The sequence below is a fragment of the Nilaparvata lugens genome, chromosome 3 (assembly GCF_014356525.2).
Source record: "Nilaparvata lugens isolate BPH chromosome 3, ASM1435652v1, whole genome shotgun sequence".
NCBI classification, from domain to species: domain Eukaryota; kingdom Metazoa; phylum Arthropoda; class Insecta; order Hemiptera; family Delphacidae; genus Nilaparvata; species Nilaparvata lugens.
In genome coordinates this window covers 3,662,123-3,677,777 of record NC_052506.1, presented here as the reverse complement: position 1 = coordinate 3,677,777, position 15,655 = coordinate 3,662,123, and the positions used below count along the sequence as shown (strand labels likewise).

Here is a 15,655-nt window from a genome sequence, read left to right as displayed (position 1 = left end):
TCATATCATATACAGTTCAATAATTATTTTCTTAGTCTATATCATGTAAATTCATCTATAATTTTGCTGTATTGTAAGCTATTGTATATAAGTGTATAAGCCAGTATATATTGTAATCTACATAAATAAAGTACTCAATCAATCAATCAACTACGGTATTCTGATCTGGGGCCAAGTAGGAACATGTGAAAGGATTCTCCTGCTGCAGAAAAAAAGTTCTTCGCATCATCGGTGGTGCACCTCCCCTATCTTAAGGCTCAACTCACACTTACGCGACTCAGGTCGAGAAGAGACTCAACTCTAGTCGAGAGCATGTGTTTCCAAATGGTGACACTCAGACCAGTCGATTCTAGTCTCCGCGATTGTCACCATTTGAAAACACATGCTCTCGACTAGAGTCGAGTCTCTTCTCGACCAAATGGTGACACTCAGACCAGTCGATTCTAGTCTCCGCGGCTGTCACCATTTGAAAACACATGCTCTCCACTAGAGTCGAGTCTCTTCTCGACCAAATGGTGACACTCAGACCAGTCGATTCTAGTCTCCGCGACTGTCACCATTTGAAAACACATGCTCTCGACTAGAGTCGAGTCTCCTCTCGACCTGAGTCGCGTAAGTGTGAGTTGAGTCTTTGTAGTTTGCAAGGGCTGACTGACTGTCTTCAGCCGATACATGTACAGGTCATTGCTGCAGTCTACAAAGGCTCAATTTGTGTCACCAAGATGTGTCACCAATCGATTCTAGTCTCCGCGACTGTCACCATTTGAAAACACATGCTATCGACTAGAGTCGAGTCTCTTCTCGACCAAATGGTGACACTCAGACCAGTCGATTCTAGTCTCCGCGACTGTCACCATTTGAAAACACATGCTCTCCACTAGAGTCGAGTCTCTTCTCGACCTGAGTCGCGTAAGTGTGAGTTGAGTCTTTGTAGACTGCAAGGGCTGACTGACTGTCTTCAGCCAATACATGTACAGGTCATTGCTGCAGCTGGGAGGGGAGCTCCACAGGATTCAGTTGAGATGTCAATATTGCATCAGCACAACATCAGGAGGCACACTGATATCAACCAAGGTCTGTAAATACAGGTCATGACACAATCCCGTGATGCATTGCAAAATCGCCATTTTATGGGGTTCTAGTTCACCAATTTTCAAATTTATCAGCTGTTATCATTATAGATTGAACAACATGATGTGTTATTTTGTTATATTGTTCAAGGGATATTGCTTGGCTTTGAATTGTAAAATAAATTCTTCCCACAGAATAATAATATTTAGATTCCAACTAGGAACTGAATTGTTGATTTTTAGATTGGGAACTTCACATTCTTTTTGAGGTTTGCCTTTTGTCCCAATGCCTTATGAATCATAACAAGTTACAGGAATAAGAACAATTTTTAATAATAAAAATGAATTATTGAACCATTTATTATTGAAATTTCATAATTAAAAAATCGAAAACCTGAATTTACATATTATCTGAACCAGAAAATTGTTTTTAAAACGCATAATGCATGATTTTGTTATGAACAGATTGGAATATTTCAAATTTACGGCCATAAAGACCCCACATAATAATGGGCGATGTAAGTGTGACGTAAGCCGTTGCTACGACGCCATTTTAGTCTCTAAACAAACCGTTGCTATGGAGAGAGAGCATGTTATTCTTATGGGTCTAAAACATCACCTTACATTTACGAGTATATCAATGAAATAATAGATTTCTAAGAGTTGAGAATATTTTTTTCAAGTTATAAACACTCAAATCATCAATTTGCAGTATTTATTCAGATCGAATAAATTTTTTTGGGACAGCCAAAGCAGAAAGTCTCATGAAGTAGTGCATAGTACTATGTATGTAGGCTGCTATGGTAAGCCTAGTTGAAGAGAAAGTAAAAGTGCCACATGAATTCTTACCTGAAATTTTTAATTATTATTTTGTTTTCAATATAAGTTTACTTTCACAGCATAATTATGCTGGAAGTTTTACAGTCTGCTGTTTCACATTAGAAATGTTTATTTGAAAATGTATACAGTCTGATTTCGATCACAAATAAAAATGGTTTGAAGCAAACGAACATTTTCTTTGTTCCTGACTGGAAACATTACAGTGAAAAGGCAGGCTACATACAATTTTTTAGATTTCCTAAAAATCCCAAGGCCTAGCTCGCCTCTATAAGTTCTGTACTACATTTTTAGGTTATGTTATTGTAAATAAAAATAATATTTATCAAATTTATCTATAATAACTACATTAGTGAAATTATTAATACAGTAATTCAAATACAATTATGTTTACAGTGAATGTAGCACATAAAATACATAATTATTTGCTTTACTTTACATGTTCACTTACCCCTTTTAGATTCTTGTAAACATCATCACCGTTTAGTTAAAATGTAGGAAGTTTACAACATGATTAGTGGTCACAGCATCTAAATCTTTTTACTGTGTTGAGGAGTTCATTCAATATCTTACTATTTAACGTAAATTGAAAACAATTATATACTTCAGAAAACCTCAACACCAAACTTATAAGTAAGTACCTAGGCTAAACCAAAACACCTAACCTATATATTTAAGCTTTAGTCTACTCTTAGGCCTCTTTCACACGATAGGAGACGTGCAACTTGAACACTGAACAGTGTTCAAGTTTTTTTGTCGAAGTACATTGAGTCAAATCGTGTCTTTCACATGGTGACTCCTATCCAGGAACCTCGTTTTGTCACGTCTTTTCCCCTCGAGGCAAGCAGAGGCAAGATCTAACAACTATGTTAATTAGATACTGCCATCATAACGTGGACCTCACTATAGTTGTCTACAATTGGTTGACAATGCCAAACTGGCGTTGAAACTCAACTTAAGGTGCGTACAGACTGTCGCTCTGCTCCGCAACCGAACGTCACTCCAGCAGAGCGATTGATGATCGACCGGGGAGCAACAATGGTTCGACCGGGGAACGCGAGAAGATCTAACATCTTCCGTAACGTTCATGATGGGTGCGTGGGCGGCGCGACTGTAGTTCGATGGAGGAACGAGGGCGGTACGAGGGAGGAGCGTGCTCGGTGCGGGTTGGAAGAGCGTATATGTGTACGCAGCTTTAGATTTACTTACTTGGGAACTTTTTACGGAATTTCTCTTCATCACGCGACACCTCGACGACGCAGTTTTGCGAGGGGTTTCTAACCACTTTTTCGTTCACCATTTTCTGAAAAAAAAAACAAAAAAAATTGTTGTATTAGAATAGAAAGATATGTTCTCTTCACTATACAATAGTAGGCTAATTTATTATTAATAGCTTATCACAATAATTATATTAAAAATACAGTCGAGATAATCCCTGGCGGTAGAACACAGGACATGAGTATATAACTCAAAACACAGACTATCCTACCAGACAAGGTAATTATGAATATCAGTACAAATAATTGACTGAGCGAAGTGATGTCTAAGATTCAAGTCGACGGTCTGGCATTTCTCTTAATGTTTATATGTTGCGCATTTACGGCAAAACGCGGTAATAGATTTTCATGAAATTTGACAGGTATGTTCCTTTTTTAATTGCGCGTCGACGTATATACAAGGTTTTTGGAAATTTTGCATTTCAAGGATAATATAAAAGGTAAAAGGAGCCTCCTTCATACGCAAATATAAGAGTAAAAATCAGACTATAGAATTATTCATCGTAAATCAGCTGACAAGTGATTACACAGATGTGTGGAGAAGCCAGTCTATTGCTGTTTTTCCATAAGGTCTATAGTTTCAAACAGGTACTTGTGGATGAGAATACTGCGTGAGGTCTACTGTTCACAGAACTACTAGTAGTAGACCTCACGCAGTATTCTCATCCACAAGTACCTAATTGAAACTATAGACCTTATGGAGAAACAGTAATAGACTGGATTCTCCACAAATCACTTGTCAGCTGATTTATGATGAATAATTATATAGTCTGATTTTTACTCTAATATTGGCGTATGAAGGAGGCTCCTTTTTCCTTTTATATTATCCTTGAACTGCAAAATTTTCAATAACCTTGTATATACGTCGACGCACAATTAAAAAAGGAACATACCTGTCAAATTTCATGAAAATCTATTACCGCGTTTCGCTGTAAATGCGTAACATATAAACATTCAAACATTAAGAGAAATGCCAAACCGTCAACTTGAATCTTAGACCTCACTTCACTCGGTCAACTAGTATGAGAGCTGCGCGAACACCTAACCATGTCATGAGACCATTGTGGCTCACCATCGAAGCAAACCAGAGGAAATTTCCGGGCACCGAGTGGTATGTCGGCACTATATCAGTCAGAGAAGATTGCAACATGAGGTTTATTGAGGAAACAAACATGGCGCTTCATTTCATGGCGGATCAGCTGAAAATTAACTTCTTGGACTAGACTTATGAACTGTAAAGGCAACACCTTGACTGGGATGGTGTGCATCTCAATAAAGGTAGGCGCACACAGATCGTCATCGGACGGACGGCACGCATCGGATGATTAGATTTGATGCATTGTTTTCAATTGGAGTGCGCATACCTATGCGGATGCGGATAGGTATGCGCACTCCAATTGAAAACAATGTATCAAATCTAATAATCCGATGCGTGCCGTCCGTCCGATGACGATCTGTGTGTGTCTATCTTAAAGAGGGAGCTAACATATTGAAGGCCGGCATTTGTAGTATAATACAAACTGAAAGGGAGAAGAATCTTGGAGCCCCTACTGAGTGCATCTCATAGCAATCATCACTTCCTGCGCTAATCAGAAATGACCATAAAATAGATAAAAGCAATAACACTAAAAATAAAACACAATACATCAACAATAGTGAAAATACTAGGATCATGTCTATGAATATAAGACCATTGACGGGTAAAATTGAATTGCTGGAGTCTGTTTTGTATGACAATGGATGTGCCATTGTTTGTTTAGCTGAGACTTGGCTCAATGAGTTGAAATACAAGTCTCTAAAAATTAAAACGTTAAGGTCATTAAAACAATCTCTCAATTTGGAATCCCTTAGAGAGATCTATTTTGGTCTTTTCCACTCATTACTGTCTTATGTAATAGTTTTCTGGGGTAGTTCATGTGACTCTGTTGAGGTTTTCAGGATTCAAAAATGGGCTATTAGGGTAATGGTTGGGGAGTCACAAAGGAATAGCTGTAGACCCCATTTCAAAAGTCTTAAAATTCTTCCTTTACCCAGTGTCTACATTTTGGAGGCCCTTTGTTTTGTTAAGAGAAATCAATGTTATTTTACTCGTGGTGATGATCTTCATTTTCATAATACCAGGAATAAACACTTGTTGAGAGATGAGATGCATCGCTCCACTTTCTATAAGAGAGGCGTCAGAAGCTCTGGTATCCAATTATATAATATTTTACCTGATATCATGAAGAGTATGAATGAACGCGACTTTAGATCTCAATTAAAGATAGATATCTCCAAGAGTGCTTTCTACTCAAAGGAAGAGTACATTCAATATTACTCCACATTTATCTCTCCGAGTGTAAAAGAGTTCACGGAAAAAATTATTCAGAACCGGAGAAGTCTGAAACAACGAACGGGTTCTGAGCGAATTTAGGTTTCAACCGGACATCGACTCAATTTGCAATTCATATTTTCAGCCCCGTTCCGTGCGCCCAAAGACCGTGTATCAATGCCAAAACAAATGCGGCGAATAACTGGTGCTAAGACCTCCACTAGCCGTGGTTCCATCCCACAGAAAACGGCGAAAAATGAATGATTCCAGAATATTTTTGCACGGTTGTAAGCCGATGATATAGGTGGACTAATTATTGTTTCTTTTGGGAAGTCGAAATGGTGAACACGGACTCTTTTTATCTGAATATTGATCCTTCTGTAAAGTCAAACGAAAAAAGGAGAGGAGAGGATACAAGAGAAGCAGAAAGGGATGGAGAAGGAGAAGAAGGAGGATAATTCCATGTCATTGTTACTGTGGGCTGTCTTTTTTCTTCGACCATTTAGAGTTTTTGACAAGTTCCTGATCCCCCTGTTTTAGGTGGGCAGTGGATGTTATTTAATCTATTTATCTATCTATTGAGAACTATACTATTGCTTCTAATATTCATAGATAAAACAAAACCGGGAGTGGAGTTACTATTTTACACTCAATCCATGGCACTAGTAAATTAATTCAAGTAGCCAAATTGAAAGAAGTATGTGTCGAAGAAATATTTGAATGTTGTGGTGTAATTGTAAAAAACGGTAAGCAAAATTTTATATTAATAAATATATACAGACCACCCTATGAAAATAATTTTCTGCAATTCATGGAAATTTTTGAAAATACTTTATGCATGGTCAAAGCTCATACTTTGTTCACCAAATTGTCTTATGTGGCGACCTCAATATTATGTTGACAACCTTGTAGATAGCTCTGGAAAAGATATTCTCTATGGCTTAATTGGATCTTATAACCTCAATATTGACAACCTTGTAGATAGCTCTGGAAAAGATATTCTCTATGGCGTAATTGGATCTTATAACCTCAATATTGACAACCTTGTAGATAGCTCTGAAAAATATATTCTCTATGGCTTCATTGGATCTTATAACCTCAATATTGACAACCTTGTAGATAGCTCTGGAAAAGATATTCTCTATGGCGTAATTGGATCTTATAACCTCAATATGACAACCTTGTAGATAGCTCTGGAAAAATATTCTTTATGGCTTCATTGGATCTTATAACCACAATATTGACAACATTTTAAATAGCTCTGGAAAAGATATTCTCTATGGCTTCATTGGATCTTATAACCTCAATATTGACAACCTTGTAGATAGCTCTGGAAAAGATATTCTCTATGGCTTAATTGGATCTTATAACCTCAATATTGACAACCTTGTAGATAGCTCTGAAAAGATATTCTCTATGGCTTCATTGGATCTTATAACCTCAATATTGACAACCTTGTAGATAACTCTGGAAAAGATATTCTCTATGGCTTAATTGGATCTTATAACTTCAATATTGACAACCTTGTAGATAGCTTTGGAAAAGATATTCTCTATGGCTTCATTGGATCTTATAACCTCAATATTGACAACCTTGTAGATAGCTCTGGAAAAGATATTCTCTATGGCTTCATTGGATCTTATTGTCTCAATATTGACAACCTTATAGATAGCTCTTGAAAAGATATTCTCTATGGCTTCATTGGATCTTATAACCTTAATATTGACAACCTTGTAGATAGCTCTGGAAAAGATTTTCACTATGGATTAATTGGATCTTATAACCTGCATGTGACCGAGCAGCAAACTGGAGTGGACCACAGAACATACCGTCTCAGCCAACTTGACTATTTTCCATTTATTCATATGCAAATACAACTCAGGTTGTATGCAAAAACAATAGGCATTTGCCCAAAACTGCTTCAAACCTTAAGCTGTGTTTTTACCAAAGTTATTAACAAAATGTTGATAACTTAACCCTTATAGATTCTATTAGATTGAACAAAACTTATCATACACATGATTAAGATATGTGTTTGTCAAATTCCTTTCAATCTAATAGAATCTGTAAGGATTAAGTTATTAACATTTTGTTAATAACTTTGGTGTAAACGCAGCTTTAATTTGGAATATACAGTCTAAAGGTTATGTTACTTACGTAACTTAAATGATAACTCAATGCGCACACAATTTTAAGTCCACAAAAATTACACTACAATTTTGAATTTATAAGATTGATCAATTTCCAAATAAAAATTCAACATAAATCTTCCTTCACAATTGCAAAAAATATTGAAAATTTTACTCAAGTCCAAAATTATACTAATGTACACATCAAAACATATGATTTTATAACAGATATACGGTACCTAATCAACACCACAGAACAAAAGTACTGCCTCCACTCTCTGACAACAATATTATAATACTTAAATTGAATTTAAAGTCTCTTACGGCCGGTTGCAGAATCGTCACATAAAGTAAAAATCAGGCATTTAACTTATTTATGAAGCCATAACTCCACTTTTCGTTGCACAGATGTCAAAGTAAACTATAGCTCCTATAAAACTAAAAACGCCCAATTAGACACATGATTTCGTTGCAGACTCTTCAAATAGAGCTTATTTATGTCTCCAATCGCTAAAAACTGTCATTTAAGTTATGGGCCCGAAGTCGTGCTGTAAAATCCAATATCTACTCCCATAAAGATACCTCTTAAGGTCTTTGTCTACTCCCACCACATACATTTTAGAGGTTGTGATAGCTTTTTTTTGAAAGATGTTTACGAAAAACCACCAAAAGTAAATTATTTTTCTCTCCCTATGTTTTTCAAGTTGTTTATAAGCTCCAAATCACTAAATATGGTGAGAAATCTCGCCTAAAGCCAAGAGTCGCCAAGTTTATCAATATTTTATGTGAGATCTTTTAGGTCTGTTCACAGTGATGTCGATTAAAACTTTCCCTGATGCCAAGACATTGCTTGGATAGAAGTGTGTACGGAAATGTACAGAAAAAAGTGATTAGAGCTACAGTGTGACCTATGTGTGATGCTAATTCGAGATATAGCTAAATGGGCTTCCGCAAACGACTGTGCAACGACCAACCATTTATGTGAGTGATTTTAAACTATGTCTCACATAGCTATGTTTGATTTTATGTAACGACTCTGCAACCGGGCATTAGTATCTTGAACAGAAGAACCGAAAAAAGAAGTTTTACCAAACCGTATCAGGACCTGTTTAAATCCTTGGTCTCTAACCAGGATTGGAATTCTTGGCATATCTACGATGCAAGCGAAAGTGTTAAGCTCTTCTACAACAATTTTCTACACATATTTGAAGTTTGCTTTCCCAAGATGATTTACAGAGAAAGGAAGGAGTCACTCAATTCTGGATGAATGAAGAGTGAAATTGTTGAAGCAAGAGATGAGTTAAAAGAATTATACTGGCGTACACTCCGTACACGGAGGACAACATCTAGAAATAGAGTACAAAGAAGCTAAGAAACAATACTCCTACCTGTGTAGAACAGCAAAAAGAAAATTCTACAAAAACATATTCTACAAATAGAGAAATCAAAAAATGTAAGTAAGGCTTCATGGAATGTTGTAAAAAGCTTAAGGCTCTGCAAAGGCTAAAAATAAACTTTCTACTGGTGATATTTTTCAAAGTTTTCCGATTTATATATCATCAAGCTATCAAAATGAAAAAGTTTTCTCAGGAAAACATTTTTTTCTGATCATTACTTTTTTAGATATGAGCGACTGAAGTTTTAATTTTTGGGACAGAACTTTTCAAATTCGGTGAGAGATAAATCCATGAGATTTACGGGATGGATTCTTCATGGTATTGTTGATCTAGTAGAACAAAAATTTTCTGAAAATATCAATTTTTAAGATAGTTATTAATTTTACTAAAATAACTTTTAGTTGAGTTATTTATGGTAAAATGAATAACTTTTTCACAAAAATTTTCTGAAAATATCAATTTTTAAGATAGTTATTCAATTTACTAAAAATAACTTTTAGTTGAGTTATTTTTGGTAAATTGAATAACTTTTCCAAAAATTGATATTTTCAGAAAATTTTTGTTTTACTAGATCAACAATACCATGAAGAATCCATCTCATGGATTTATTTCGTACCGTATTTGAAATGTTCTGTCCCAAAAATTCAAACTTCAGTCGCTCATATCCCAAAAAGTAATGATCGGAAAAAATGTTTTCCTGAGAAAACTTTTTCATTTTGATAGCTTGATGATATACAAATCGAAAAACTTTGAAAAATATCACGAGTAGAAAGTTTATTTTTAGCCATTGCACAGCCTTAACAAATGATGATAATATAACAAACCACTGTAAAGTGCGTACTGATATACGCGCCGCGAACATGAGCAATTCAATTTCAAACAGCTGACTATATCTGTATTTTTACAGAAACGGTAAGATACAGATATAAAAAGCTTGGCATCAGCTGATTAAAAGTGAATTGCTATGTTCGCGGCGCGTATATCAGTACGCACCTCAATATATGCTTGAAACAAGATAAGAAGGTTATAACCGATCCTGGTTTGCTGACAAATATTTTCAATAACTACTTCATATCCGAAATTCGGAAGTTAACTGGCACCACAATTGAGTCCAACATTGATACAGCCCATGAAATATCAGATAGTGACTTCCAGCTCTGGCCAACTACCACGAAAGAGATCAAGGATACCATCAATCAAATAAGTGCCAAGTCGAGCTTTGGTGTGGATGATATCCCTTGTAGTTTGATGCAGGTATGTGTAGACTCAATAGCCGGACTCCTATCAACCTTGATAAACAAATCTTTTTACCAAGGCCAGTTCCCTGATCCAATAAAAATATCGAAAGTAATACCTGTCTATAAGAAAAATGAGAAAGACCAAGCAATTATCGACCCATTGCAGTACAAAGTGTTTTCTCTAAAATATACAAAATTGCTTTTTAGGATACTTACACCCTACCTAGAAAAAAAATTGTTCAATGAATATCAATACGGCTTGAGAAAAACCAAGTAGGCAATTATCGATCCATTGCAGTCCAAAGTGTTTTCTCTGAAATATACGAAATTGCTTTTCTTGGGATACTTATACCCTACCTAGAAAAAAGAGAATTGTTCAATGAATACCAATACAGCTTTAGAAAAAACAGGAGCACAACCGACGCCATCTTCGATCTGATAATTAAAATATATGAGAATCTGGATGAAATTGGAGAACAAATGTATATTTCTCAATTGCTTGGAGAACAAAGCCTATTGTATAATATTATGCACTTATTGGTCAACAAATATTCTTATTCTTATATTTTATGATATGACGAAAGCCTTTGACCTTCTCTCTCATAACATACTCTTGTATAAATTGTCAAACCTAGGAATAAAGAATAAACCATTGAGATGGATTGCCACCTACTTGAAGAACAGAGCCCAGACTGTAAATGTAAGATACTTAGTACAAGATGGAATGACTAAATGCTATAAATCATCCGTTTCACCGCCAATACACACCGGAGTCCCTCAAGGTTCAATTTTGGATCCGGTATTGTTCTTACTTTACATAAATGACATGGCGGATAATATCTATGAACGGGAAAAGCGAGGCTGTTCGCAGATGACATCAGTCACCTAATACAGGAAGACAATATGAAAAGCCTCCATATCAGAGCTCAGGAAGGATTAAAGAATGTGAGTGATTGGTGTCATGCTAATAGTCTAATACTAAACGAAGTGAAAACTAGAGCTTTTTGTGTAGTTGAGAAATTGATATTGTGGTAATTATTCATATTGAATGAAAAAGACTGAGAAATTGTCAAAAACACTGATTTATTGATAATTAGAAAGACCGGTTTCGGTTATTACACCATTGTAAATCTCTGATAAACGAGTTTATATATTCGGTGTAATAACCGAAACCGGTCTTTCTAATTATCAATAAATCAGTGGTTTTTTGACAATTTCTCAGTCTTTTTCATTCAATATGAAAACTAGAGCCCTGCAGTTCTATAAACTATAGCACGATTCAACTCCTCTTCTCAGACTAGAGGGATCTAGTGTAAAGGTCGATGAAAATATAAAATATCTAGGAGTTACTATCAGCAGCAACTTGAAATGGCAGACTCACATTGACCTTATTTCGAAGAGACTGGCTGTAGTTTGTTAATGGTGAGCCGATTGCGAACCTTACTCGACACTGAAATACTAATGAAGGTGTACTATGGCTGCTTCCAGAGCATAATGAATTAAGGCATAACATTCTGGGGGAGCAGTCCTAGCGAAATACGTGTGCTTCTCCTGCAGAAAAGGATCGTTAGAATGAAAAACACTCCATTTACATGGGCTACTTTTAATAAATTAATAAAAACAATATAAAAATCTTGAAGTACCCTTCATTTTTAAAAACTTTGAAATAGTCCAACAACTAGTTTCGACCATTAGGTGATTTTCAAGTTAAAATGTAGAAAATAAATAAATGGTATCAACTTGTTTATTTCAATTTTACATTTCAATGACCTAATGGACGAAACTAGTTGAACTATTTTAAAGTTTTTAAAAATAAAGGGTACTTCAAGATTTTTATATTGTTTTTGACCGAAGCGAAGCTGAGGTCTTAGTTTCGACTCGATCGGCCTTTGTCTGTTTGTTTGTACCGCAGTTTCAGTCGCAGTTATTGTCCGATTTGGATAAAATTTGGTATGCAAGTTCTTTGAAACAGGGCGCAGAAACGTATGTGTAACGATTTTTGATAAGACCTCCGGTTTTATATGAATTGAATATAGATTGTGCCGCTCGTTGTAATGAATCGATCAACTTTTCATGAAAAACATTATTAGCAACCTCCTGTCATTGTCACCAACAAACCCATCTAATTTAAAATAATTTTCCGTCTCACTATCATCTGTGAGACGATTTATCGTGTACATTACCTACTGCATATTCCATTTTTCTGTATACTGCACTTTCTTAATGACCCTTCTCATTAGTTTGAAAGTTGTAGGCTATTTATGAGCGAGGTCTACTGTTCGCAGAACAACTAGTTATTAATCGTTAGAATTATATGCAATGAAAACTACCTGGCACATTGCAAACCTTTATTTATTGAGACTGGAATACAAACACTCCCTTGTCTTTGAATCAGCTCTGATGGTTGAAAGAAGACCGGATTATTTCCAACGGAACCAACATATACATGGATACAACACAAGGCGACATAATGACACCCATATACTGACAGTGAGAGCTGGACTGGCGCAAAAGGGGCCCAGATACTTATGCAGCAGGATTTACAACCATCTCTCAGAAGAAATGAAAAAATATCGAAAGCATAGGTGCCTTCAAGGACCTCCAGAAGAGACACCTATAACAAAAGCCTTACTATAGCATTCAGGAATTCTATGATGACGGTGTTTTCCACAGGGCCAACCAATGACGACCACGGCGCTGTCGCGCTACTAGTGGGATATCTACAAGTATCAAGTGAATAAGTATACAATAGTACTTTATCATTAATAGCTCATCACAATAATTATATTATTTTGATAGCTTTTTTATTCTTCTTGTTCACCTGTACCATGCTTTTTCGATAATAAAGATTTACGGTAATTTGTTTTTATACATTCGGGCTATACTGACTGTTTCCATTCATTTTCTATTGTAACAAACTAAATTGATGTTTATATTAAAATAGGAAGAGCACAAAATATCTATCAGAATTTTTTTATGAATACTAATTCAACTGTACGGCCCCAAAAATACGGGCGTCTCGGACGCACTGTTTTTTATCGCTCGTTAACCATAGGCCTATTGTTTTTTATGGGGTAGTCTCACCCCATGATAGGCTGAATTTTATATTCTGAAACACGGCAAAATAAATTCAGCATGTCAGATGCCCGTATACTTTTAAGGGACCTACAATAGGTTTTGTATTTTGGATTTTGGTTGTTGATACAGTAAAAAATCCAACTTTTAGGTTAGATTGTATTTTTAAGTTGAATGTAAAAGTCGAACATGTTAAGTCAATCAAGTCAACTTGATTCAAGATAACTTTTAGGATTCAATCTAACTTACAAATAGAAATTGAATATTGTTCTGGAAGACCTCAAAGGTATTGAAAGCATAGGCCTACCGATAAATTGTTAATAAAAGTAGTACCTACACGAATCAAATGTTGTAAAATTTATTGAATAGAATAAATATGGCAATCTACATAAAACAAAGTGGAAAATAGTAAAATAATAAATGCAACACGTGGACTCAAGGAATGTAGGTCGTTACTTATGATGTTAGAAATACCTACACAAACTTTGAATGCTAATAATTCAATTATTTAACTTATGGAGTGTAAGATATAAGAAGCAGTCATTAATCTTTGAAAATACAATGGAAATGCTATCCATATAAAAACAACTTCATGTGTGACCAACAACAAAAAAAGATTGAAAAGTTAATTCACCGGTAGAATAGTAAACAAAAAATTTGAGTAAGCCTTTATGAGAAACTACCTATTTAATTACTATTACATACCTAGCACTCAAGAATAGAAAACAAACATTTGAGTGAGCCTTTTTACTTATGAGAAACTATTCAATTACAAGGTAGAAATCTTAAAACTATATTGAAAATAAGTGTGTGAGAATTTGGAAATTAACTTCTCTGATGAATTATTGCAATGGTTAGCCAAGAAAGAGCTTTACAGTGAAAATACGACAAATTTATAGTAACAAAATTTAAAATGCAACTTACCTGGTTGTTAAAAAGTATTATGGTGTAACTTTAAATTTAGAGGAACAAAAAAGTAACAGGAAAGGCAAAAGATGCGATGCTTCCAAGTCAAAGCATTTACAACAAGAAAAAATAATGATATCGACAAAACGACAAATAAACACAAACTGCAACAAGAATTGACACGGATCAATACCCAATAGTAACCTAAACGGTTATGTTTATGTTTATGTTTGAGGTGGGAGTGTAAGTCGGTGATAGTATGAGTTTCTGCTGTTGAATGGCAGTAAACTTATATTATTTGTATAATATATAATAATAAACGCGGAAAACAAAAACAAAAACATTGATTTCACATTAGAAAATTTGATGATGTAAACTACGCTTGCGCATTACTATGCATTATTGTTTATGGATCCTCCTTTACTGGTTTCAGGTTGAGGAAGGCTGAGTGAGGCAGTGTCGACAACTGCAATGAACAAAATATTACACGAAATTTTCTCCAGAAATTCATCTCAATCATCCCGAATTGTCAACCAAAATCTCAAAAATGATTATTTTTAAAGTCAGATTTTCCGAATTTCGACGGAGACATTTTTTGGCTACCATGTTATGCGACTTTGAAGTGGGGCCGGTATTCCAACCTTCTAACCATTATTCTAAATGATTAATATTTCAAAAATAATGACAGTGATAATTTTATTGGTCATGAAAAGTTGTAGATGATTGTTGAAGTCATTCATTATTTTTTGGGGAAATATTTATTCAAACAACAATTATATATTAAGACAGCTGTGACATGAAGTTTTCGTATTCTGAGTTTTCCTCAATCCTAACCTAACTTTGTCTTCAGTTCCGATCATTTTAGGTTAGATTTCTGATTAGTTATTATTTTCTAAAATGTTTACATTCATTCTTTCATATTTTGACTATATTATTTAGCCTACACTTGGCATAATAGTTATCTTGCACCTGCAAAATTTAGGCTATCTAAACTGCTTCAATATGAATATTTCAAATAGGATATCAAACTTGTTCATTGTTCGGAAATTCAGTATTTCAACAGTAGATTACAAAGGGTATAACAATAGTAATTTTCATGCAAATCGAGAAGGAAGAATGATGAACAAGATCATGTCTGGCAGAAAAAATAAACCAAATAGCAAGTGAGTTGAAATAAATTTCATTATTACAATATATCAGTGTGTTTTGTTAAGCTTCAAGGTAGCAAAAGCAATGCTTTTCTCAATATAGCCCTACACTATTTTTAGGTACTTTCTACTCCACAATCTTAGAAATAGGATACACATAGATAATTAACATATTCATATTATATTTATTAGGTAGGTAATTGAAATAAATAATTAAACGTTGAATTTTTACGTCGAGCGTAATTAATTGCATAAAAGTGCTCAAAG

General features: G+C 34.9%; 1 protein-coding gene across 2 annotated transcripts in view; it reads right to left on the bottom strand.

Annotated features, from left to right (window-relative positions):
* The window catches only part of LOC120350174 (transcriptional regulator ATRX-like), a 44,118-nt gene extending 29,473 nt beyond the window's left edge, over positions 1-14,645 (bottom strand). The window contains exons 1-2 of one of the 2 annotated variants that reach the window (XM_039422626.1): positions 14,259-14,645; positions 3,117-3,210 (exon numbers count right to left, since the gene is read on the bottom strand). In XM_039422626.1, coding sequence (XP_039278560.1) covers positions 3,117-3,207 — 91 coding nt within the window. In that variant the 5' untranslated portion in view covers positions 3,208-3,210; positions 14,259-14,645. Of the gene's footprint in view, positions 1-3,116; positions 3,211-7,652; positions 7,851-14,258 lie in introns of those variants that run through there. The other variant, XM_039422627.1, reaches the window with a different exon arrangement.
* Positions 14,646-15,655: the final 1,010 nt, after the last annotated feature.